This window comes from Porites lutea, chromosome 7 (genome assembly GCF_958299795.1).
Source record: "Porites lutea chromosome 7, jaPorLute2.1, whole genome shotgun sequence".
NCBI classification, from domain to species: Eukaryota; Metazoa; Cnidaria; class Anthozoa; order Scleractinia; family Poritidae; genus Porites; species Porites lutea.
Window position 1 is genome coordinate 21,731,818 of NC_133207.1, and position 10,000 is coordinate 21,741,817.

Below are 10,000 nucleotides of genomic sequence, written 5' to 3' on the forward strand. Positions count from 1 at the left end.
AAAGTTTGCTAAACCGTTTCTTTATTTTTGTGTTGTGTTTTTGGCAACAGCCGGTCTATTCGATTAAATTAAATTCGACGTCTGAAACCAAGTCGTGCTGCAGTCGAACCATCTTAGCACGGCAGTAGCACGACGTTTGAAACAGGCCTAAGCCCCTCAAAAACGGCCTTTCAAAAACAGAAGCCCCGGGGCTTACTTTCGGAATTTTAAGGGTATATACATTTTTTTCAGCAGCTTCCCGCATCTAATATTTTTTTCTCTAACTAATTGCAAAGAAAACTACTGGTCCCAATTTTCTAACTGGAAATAGAGTCTAGCTAATTTGTTTATATTAACAAATGTTGCCGTATCATCCTGAAATTCCGGTTGGAAAGTTATATTTATCATAGGAACACGACTCTTCCTAGCCTGCTAGAGCAGACGCCTATGGTCAGCTTTTGTTTTTACCAGGCGGACAAAAAAAAAAGCTCTCTTCCCTGTGGGTGAAGAAGGCATCGATCTGCTCTCGCATTCTACACTTTTCGGGTCGCTCCAGTGGAAAATTTCCAGCACTAAGAAAAGTCTGAAAAGGAAGCCCTGTTTTCCCTCGATTTACCGGTCAAAATGTCCAAAGACTTCTCTCTTGCTTCACGCCCACGTTTCATTTTCGCGGCTTTTTTGTTGTACAAGAGATTGATTTGTGCAAATAGTAAAACGCGATTTCCGAGCAAAATTTTTGTTTACCACTTACCCATACGTATTCTGAACCGACCGGTTTGCTTTTAAATGAAACCGATACACAACACTGGCCAATGGAAATTTCTATAATTCAGTACAAAAAAAAAAAAAAAGAACCAAATCGAGGCTACATTTATTTGTATGAAACTATCCACCCAGTATAATGTGTGCGTTCACCGGAGTGCAATATGGCAAACGTCTATTTGTTGCAGAGATGCTACAAGAAAACAAACAAACAAAAAAGACAACAACAATAACAAAAACAACAACTCGTGAATGAAATTAAGTGAAAATTCGTATCATCACTTTCGATTATGCTGAATTTAAAACGAAGAAAACCAAGTTTCAAAACAGTTACTTTATTGCCACTGCAGCATAAATTAAATACTCCTAATTTATATAATTTGTTTTCACTAATCGAAGGTGTAAAAAACGAATAGTTACAAGCGAGTAAGTCAAGAGAAAGTTTAGGAACAGACGTGAGCTTGGGTTAAAAAGCGAAAAAAGTCCTCTGACTCACAGACAATTGGATTTGGCCTTCCAAGAAACACATGAAACGCAACGGCGAGGTAAAAAAGATGAAGTATTAAATAGCAAAGTTGTTACCTATTATGGATCGTTCTTTTAGTTAATATTCATCACACGACAGGTCTGAACTGAAACAAAACTGGGACTTCTGTTGGACTGTACCAAAGACGGTGAAGTGAAAGGTGACGAAAATAACGATCGCCTACTTACACTCATACTTGTTCTGAGTTGATCTTACGATACATAAGCGTTTACAGGGTAACAATAAAGAAGCGTACTGTAGGCTGTTTTAGTTGTCGAATGTCACAGCACATGGTCAGTGTCAATGATGCTCATATTTTAAAAACCCTCAAAATTTCTCTCGCGCGACTTCGTCCCATCCCTTCCCGAACCCGTTTCCCTTTCGAAGGTCTACCGCGCAATTTAATACGGGTACAGCCAAATGAGCTCTTAACTACTTACGAGCTCTTTCATCTGAAGAGTTATAATGCGTTTTGTCAATACCATCATCTAAAATACTTTCCCGTCACACGGATATTGGCCTTCTGCCTGTAGGTTGAGTCCTAAAGGGTGACGGCTTTTCAGTTTAGTGGTTGTTTTGTGGTCCTACTCTTTCCGTCTATGGATTATGTTTGTCAAGAGGGCGGAGCAGACATTCAAATTTAAGCTACCCAGCAGCACTTCTCCTATTATCTTTCTCTACGCTGCAAAAATATGGTTCGAATTCTTGACCTTTAGAGCAAACGATAAGTAACCAGTGAGGAGTACAACTTGAGACCTTTAGATTCTAGTACTGCGCGTTAAGTGAAATCTCGCCGCAATAGTCGTCCTCGTCATCAAATCTAAAGATCTCTCATAAACTTCACTGCGGCCAAATTCTTCTAGCGCTTTCTTTGGCCAAAGTGGAAACCAGTGGCGACCCTAACGATATATTTCGCTTACAGTTGCCTGCGAACGAAAACCATCAGAGTGGCCGCTTTAATATACGCAGTCAAGAAGTACGGCCTGTTTCCAGTCACTGTCATCAGAGCCCTGGTTTTTTTTTAAGTAAATGCGTGGTAAGTTCTGTCAAGGGAGTAAGCATAAGGGCTTGACGTCTAGATAAGAGAGAAAGTTTTAAGGAAAGGCAAGTGGAGATGTTGATGAGTCAGAATTTAGCGAGAATAATAAAGAGAGAAACGAGAATATATATTACAAATTCAACGCCACAGCAAGAATCCCACAACAAATGTACAAAATGTTCCCCAATGTCTTACACAGCGGTACTTCCACAATCTGCAAATAGAAAAAAATACCAGCAGTTACAAGAAAGACGTAAAAAGAGGTTGACAGAGTAGAGAGGAGAGGTGTGACGTCACGTTACCATGGTAGCACTATTTCTGGATGACAACGAAACCAACGACGACAGCGACGGCAAGGAGAACGGCAAAAAATATACGTTTATATTAAGAAAAAACAACGTTGCACGTGTATCACGCTATTTTGTACATTTCTTTGCCGTCGTTGCATCACTACGACATAAAACTTTCTAATTTCATGAGCCCAGAGTAGGTAAACAAAACACAAAAATTGTCGCTTTCGTTTTTTCAACTTAGATAACGATAAATACTGTCCCGAAGAAAATTTCGCCAAGATTTGCCAAATTAGGTTGTCATTCAAAAAAATTGTTACCATGGCAACATGACGTAACGGCTTCTTATCTCTATTGTATTCAGTTATAATCCAACATTACGTTGTCAATGGATCTCACACAAGGCCACACGAAACCGTATTCCTGTATCGCTTTTGTCAGCAAATCATAATTTAACAATAGAGCGATTTTCGTATGACCTTGAAATGAAAACGCGCGAACAAAACACAAGCAACAAACAAACGGAAATTGAGCGATTTGATTGGTTTATCGAACGGATACAAACACGCGTGGCTTTTGGTTGGTTAAGCGAACGCTCGGGTGAAAAAACTTCATGCCTGAGAACTTTCTACAAATCAACCGATACTTCGCTTTGATGTCATACTACAACACGATTGGCTAATCGAACGATGCCTTCTTTACATTAGGTTTTTCTTTGGCGGGAAAACGAAGTGGTCATGTTTTGATCTTTTCATCCATTGGCTGATAAAACAAATAACGAACACTCAGCGAAACCATTTTTCAAGGTCATACGAAAATCGCTCTAACTGAGCGATTTCCGATTGCGCTAATTGCTGGTCGAGAGCTATGGTCGATGACCATGGAAATGGAGAGGTGGTGGCACAATTTGCTTCTCTCTTTCTCTCGGGCGCGATTTTGCCGAGAAACTTGAGTTTAATTTGAACATTTTTACGTCGCGCACGCAAATTCTCGACTCTGACCCGATAACCGTGCGCTTAATACAGCGGGCTCAGTTATGACCATCAGTTCACCAATAAGCAGATGCTCGCACTCAAAAAACCAAGATAAACTTGTTGGGAAGTTTAGGCTTTTGCGACTTCAAAGGCTTGACGCGATTCCGATAGCCTACGAAAAGTCCTTAGCAGCGAGGAGCAAGGAGAAACGGCTTTATTCGCAGGATGCGATTCAGACAGAACCTTCTTTTCTCCTCTTCACTCAAGAGAGCGAAAATGAGGCTCCGCTCGCAGGGCACGCAGACACTCTAGTGATTAAATTTTCCAAATACCTGATTTAGAAAATCTACCAACAGGACCCCATATTCTTACAGTTCCGTCGTCACTGGCCGACGCTAACATAGTGGGATCCTTTGAATTCCAACTGACACAGTTTACAGTTCTCGTGTGTCCACTGAGCACCGCAATTGGTTTTTCACGTTTTGAATGCCAGATGTACACCTTGTGATCTGTGAAAAGGAGAAAACGTCTGGTACAATTGTCTGGCTTTGCAACTGACCCTTAAATTAGGGAAATGAATTTTTCAACCGCATTAGTCATCATGATCGCTTGTTATCGTTTTTTTACTCGGGTGTCCTGTGGTACGCCCAAGTCAAACAGGGGTGCAATTCTTCGGGAAAATCCAAATCCGGAATCTTGAAAATAAAAGAGGACTTGGGATTCTAGTTAACGGACTTGAAACCTAAAGAATCCACGCTCCCGATGGATTAATCAGACCAAATCTAAATATGGGGTTTTAGGGTTCATGATACCTGCGTTTCTTTGGGCAGGGATTCCAAAAAATTATATCAGGTAAATTTTCTTCTGTGGCCCACGCGCTCAAGAATCCATTTCCGGATTTTTCGTTTCTTTCGTCATGGTAACGAATTCAAGAAATCTGAGATCAAGGATCTAATGTATTTATCCACAGAAGCAAAGCACTCACAATCAGAGAATTCTGATCTGCATGGCGACGTCTCCTATTTCCTGGAGACTTCAGGGCGTTTTGAAGCGACGCACTTCAACCAGAAGTGAACCTTTTCGTTCTTGGGCAATGGTTCCGCCGACATTTTTGGGCAACTCGCTTTTTGAAAGAGTTACGACACTTAGCAGTACGAGTTTGGTAGCGTTAAGGCATGCTCTCTCTTAACGGACGCCTCTATAAGACGGACACCTCTGTAAAACGGACACTTAGAGTTGGTCTCTGCCCTTCTTTACTCCCTTTATTTGACTCTCTATAAGACGGACACTTAGTGCCGGTCCCAAAGGTGTCCGTCTTAAAGAGAGTTGACTCTATTAAAAGGAAAAAGGTCTCACCTCCGGTTGACATGCGTCGCTCAAAAACACGTGTACTTAAGCTCCGTGTTATTTCATTAGCAGGACACACATGTATCTGTGCACTGACCTTCACTACCGCTAGCAAGGAAGTTCTGATTAGCACCACCGAAACATGAGTATATTGTATACTTTTCCTGTCTTGGACCCTGATATTTCCTGATTAATATTCGATCTCTAATGTCCCATAAATGAACTCCCTAACGACAAAGAAAGAAAGAGAAAGTTGATCAACAAATAGCTGAGATAATTTAGAAACAACGACGGTAAAATCTACTTTGTAAGACATCCAATTTCTTCGAATAAGTGCCCGCGCTCTAATAAACGCCCTTCTTCGAATAAGCATCCAACTCCTAGGTTATAATATCAGACATGCGTCCCTCTCCAACAAGCGCTCTCCCTCCCCCCCCCCCCCACCCCCTCTCCCCAAACACTCTCTTAAATAGTAGGGAAATAAAGAAAACCTGCTTCTATTGCCACTTTATTTATAACTTCTTTAGCTTAAACTTCAAGATCTGTACAGATACAAATGTGTATAAATTCAGTATGTAATGGGACTAAGGTACCCTTGATTACCAACAGGAGGAAAGCTTTATAAGCCTTCCTCAATTAAAGCACCCTCGTTCCAACAAAAGACCTTCCTTTTAGCCCAACTTTTAAATAAGCGTCCGGGCGCTTATTCAAGAAAATACGGTACAAATCTATCTATAATGCAATGTAGAAGAGGTTCAAGTTTGTCGCGGGCAAAGTTAAAAGGGCGACTTCGAAGTACAGCTGTTCGCTATTCTAGGGTCACGCTTAGACCTTTGGTAACTTTCGGACTATGTACAAACGATGAGATTCCTCACCTGTGAAGCTATGTTTAAAAGTGCGTGCCGACCATCGTCCGATACAGAAAATGACATGATCGAATGGTCTTCTTGAATTCTGTAAGAAGAAAGAATGTCAGACGGAAATTCGTCTATAAATTATCAGGAGCCCGAAATTATAGATTTCATATTTCACTATCACTAAACAATTCCATAACCCCTCTTCTTTAATCAGTTATCTTAAATTTAGACTGTTCACAGCCCCCATTTTTAGGTATGATCGTCGGGATGGGGCAAATTTAAGCGCGGGCGGCCACCTTGGTTTTTAATTGTACCGAATCTAGCTTGAGTGTGGGTTTGCCTAGTCCCTAGTCCTCTTTTTCCGCCCGGACAATGCGTTTAGGAACACATGTCCAAGCGAAACGCCTCGGATATACGTAGCTGAAGTGAATTGACCGAGAGAAACTGGGAAAACGCCTTACAAGGACTAAGCAAGGTATGAGTATCCAATTTACTTAGGGAGCGGGGAATGCTTTGGCTTTGAATTGATTTGGTTCGGCCTTCCTCCACTCATCACTAGCAAGTTTAAGCAACGAGAACGCTGACGTCCCGGACGTCATGATTAGCAACCAGAAGTTCGATAAATCGCTTGATGGAAGGCTTCTGTCTCACACAACGAATCTGAAAGCCATTGTTTTAAGTCCCACTGCGCGAATTTGTCGAGTTAGAGCACTGAAAGAGTGAAAAATGAACTTCCGGTTGCCATTTTTGACGTCCGAGACGTCAACGTTCCTTAAGTCCCTACTATAAACCCAGGGGCCTGCCCCTCCCGTAACGATATGTCTCGACGATTTCATGGGAAAATGAGGGAATGTGGACAGTCTATCTTTCATTTTGTGCAGACTTACAAGTTACTATCATTTAATTCGTCAAAATTGTAAGCTCTAATTCTGTTGTGTGTGTCCGCAGCCAGAACAGTACTGCCTCCACCACCTAAACAATGAAGCCCTGTGACTCTGACACCTTCCCACGTATCCATCACACTACCATCGAGAGCCTAAAAGAATCAAAATAATATCTGCATGTATCAAATGGTAACGAAAGTAGAAAAACTGTAGCGCCGGTCTGCCGCGATGTTTAACTGAGGCCGCGGTTTAGAGACAACTGCAAAGTGAAACGGTTAGACTTTCTAGTCTTCTCGGATAAGGACGATAAGCCGTAGGCCCCGTCTCAAAAGTCAGTTGGACATTAAAGAACCCACACACTGTTCATGAGTTAAAAGTAGGGGACATAGTGTGGTGGTTTATCTCGTGGGAGGAGGGACTGTTACGGGCCTTTTGTCGCGGTGACCCTGCCAAAATTGGCGAACCTACGCGAATAGAAACCCTTTCAATCAAAGAGTATATGATAGAGTCTTGTAAATTATGAAATGATCAAGATCTAACTTTTGGCTATGTGGATGAAATCTTATGGTGTGAGAATTAAACCTCTTTGGCAGAAATTGAATCACATACAGTTGAACCTCAACTCTCTCTAAATGGACCCCTTTACAAGATGGACACCTCCCTAAAATGGACACTGTAGAGTTGGTCCGCGCTTTTTTGTTCTTTTCTTATTTGACTGTCTTCAAGATAGACACCTTGCTAAAAATGGACATCTACATGTAGAATTGGTCCCTGCCTTTCCTTACTTTTGTAGTTAACTCTCCATACTGAGATTGTCATCTCACTAAAAGGGGACCCATAGCGCCAGCCCCAATGGTGCCTGTCTTACTGAATGTTGACTGTATACCTATATTAACCCTTCAAGTCCCAAAAGTGACCAACTTCGATATTCTCTTAACGATATCCATACATTGCCACAAGATTAGGTTATAAGAATTAATAAAATGATCACCCAAGAGAAAATGCTTAGATCTTTCATCAAATTTTCTAACTCATTCTTTAAGGAAATATATAGAGGTCAGTTTGGAGAATTTGTATGTGGATATTGGGACTTAAAGGGTTAAGCAGGCAGGAGGAGTTTAGTTTGACTTTTTTGGGACGTTGAAGAAAGCACTTGACACGTAAAAATTAGATGAAAACGCCACGTGTTCACTATTATTTTAAACCATTACTGCTTGGGACTATGCAGCAATTATACCACTGTTGCATTAGTAGTTTATGCTAAATAAAATTCCAGATATTAAAAAAAAATGAAATTAAGGAAAGAACTACCACTTACACATTGGTAAAACTGCCCCCTTTTCCCACCAGTGTAAAACCTCTTGCTATCAGGATTCCAGGCACAACATGTGAGACTATCATCTGTCGACTGACTCATTCTACATTTCAGCTCTCCTGTCTTTAAACACAAGCAGACAAATCCACTTTAACCACAATTTGTCCAGAAACAGGTAAATGCAATGTATTAAACAAGGCATAATGATTGACACTAACAGTTCAATGGCCTGAGAAAATGGCCGACATTTTGTGACGCCACCACTGGTGAGGTCTGAGAAACAAGTGCAGAAATTCCATACTGATGAAACATCACTACCCAAGTCTGGGTAGTGATTCTGCTTGGTTGAAGCAAATTTCCCATGCTGCAGGACCAGTGAGAAGCACTAGCCAGATCAGGTAGTGACACATCATCAGTATGGAATTTCTGTGCTTGTTTCCCAGATGTAAGCTTGTACTTGTACCTTCTATTGGAGCTCAACTTAAGCTATATGCTTCTGTTTAGATTCAAACCAGTCATTTTACTCAAAATCGTTCATTTTTATTTGTACATTCAGAAAAAAAGTTAATAATTATTACTCGTAATTCGTTGATTATCACCCTCACTATAATTTTTACCATGTGTTTTTTAATACAGATATACTTCGTTTTCTTTGCGATTTCATGGTGTGTAGCGGCATATTTTGGCATTTTAAGATTTTGGAAAGATTTGAAATAAAAGGCTGGCAAAATATGAATGTTTCAACATGTAAGTAATAAACAAATAACACATGGAAAGTACTTTGTAGGGTATTAATTTTATGCACTCATTCGCGGTGCTCACTCATTTGATTTCTGATTTGTCATGTGTAAATAAGGTACACATACACTTTCCATGAAGTATTCTATATTTGAAGGTCTTTTGAAATCTAAAGATGCAATAAAGGCAAAGATAACAGAAAGGAAATATAACATGTTCCACCATTTTGGAAAGAGGTATATAACTATGTTGTGAGCAAAATCTCTTCCCAGGTTAAACCAGAATTTCCTTTGTCTCCTGTGAATAATTAGGGCTGAGAAACAAAGGAAATTCTGAGCCAAACTACAGTGTAGGTTGAATACTGATTTGACTTAAAATTGATTTTAGCTACAACATTATAATGCTACCATTCTCATGATAACAGACATGACTACATGTGCATTTGACTTACTTCCGTATTCCAAATCCATAATTCAGAACAGTCTTCAGGACCACAGGCAATAAGGTATGTGTCATCTGGACTCCAGGCTAAATGACCAACCCCAAATGAATGTCCTTCCATTGTTCTAAGATGTGTGGGTTCACCATTCTGTACAAGATACAATGAACATTGTATACAGTGATTTCACTGAACTGGGATACAGGTAATGACATGTGAGCAAATTTCACAAAAATTAATAGAAAAAAGTCCTTTCCCATGTACATGACTTTTTTTGTGCGTGTGTATGGCAGTGTAGCAGACTAATGTATATTTACAAGTATATTAATTAACAAACAGAAAAATAATAATATTCCACTGTCTATTTAACAAAGATTCCATGTTGTTGTGCTTCTGTTCAGTTACAGAACACAAATAATGTAATAACTGGGGGCTTAGCTTGGAATTTTCCCGAAGTACCTACATTTCTATGTGAGTGACTTGATTAAATTCAGTTTACATTTCTTATCAGTCTGGTAAGGTAAACAACACTTGTGAATATACAGGTATGTACATGTAAGACTATACTCAGCAGGCAAGTAATGGCCTTCATGTGCTTGAAGGTGGCAAAATCGCAGTAAGTTGAAGCGGAGTTACTTACATGTAGGCAAGTGCACTTTTTTTTCAGGTATAGCTTACTTCATTTGCTTTGTTTTTCTACTTTGTTTGTTTGTTCTTAACCCTACCAATACCCTTAGACACTGCTATGACCTACATATACAGTACAATGGGCAAAAGATAATCAATAACAGACTGCTTACTGAAACATCCCAGATTATGACTGTACCATCTCGAGATCCAGTAGCAAGCT

At 40.1% G+C, this 10,000-nt stretch overlaps 1 protein-coding gene across 1 annotated transcript in view; it reads right to left on the minus strand.

Moving 5' to 3' along the window:
- Positions 1-1,056: 1,056 nt before the first annotated feature.
- The window catches only part of LOC140942752 (WD repeat-containing protein 26-like), a 13,782-nt gene continuing 4,838 nt past the window's right edge, over positions 1,057-10,000 (minus strand). Inside the window, exons 8-15 of the mRNA XM_073391741.1 lie at positions 9,951-10,000; positions 9,163-9,300; positions 7,977-8,096; positions 6,662-6,810; positions 5,793-5,871; positions 5,015-5,144; positions 3,903-4,079; positions 1,057-2,520 (exon numbers count right to left, since the gene is read on the minus strand). The exon at positions 9,951-10,000 is cut by the window's right edge and continues 34 nt beyond it. Coding sequence (XP_073247842.1) covers positions 2,498-2,520; positions 3,903-4,079; positions 5,015-5,144; positions 5,793-5,871; positions 6,662-6,810; positions 7,977-8,096; positions 9,163-9,300; positions 9,951-10,000 — 866 coding nt within the window. The 3' untranslated portion in view covers positions 1,057-2,497. The remainder of the gene's footprint in view (positions 2,521-3,902; positions 4,080-5,014; positions 5,145-5,792; positions 5,872-6,661; positions 6,811-7,976; positions 8,097-9,162; positions 9,301-9,950) is intronic.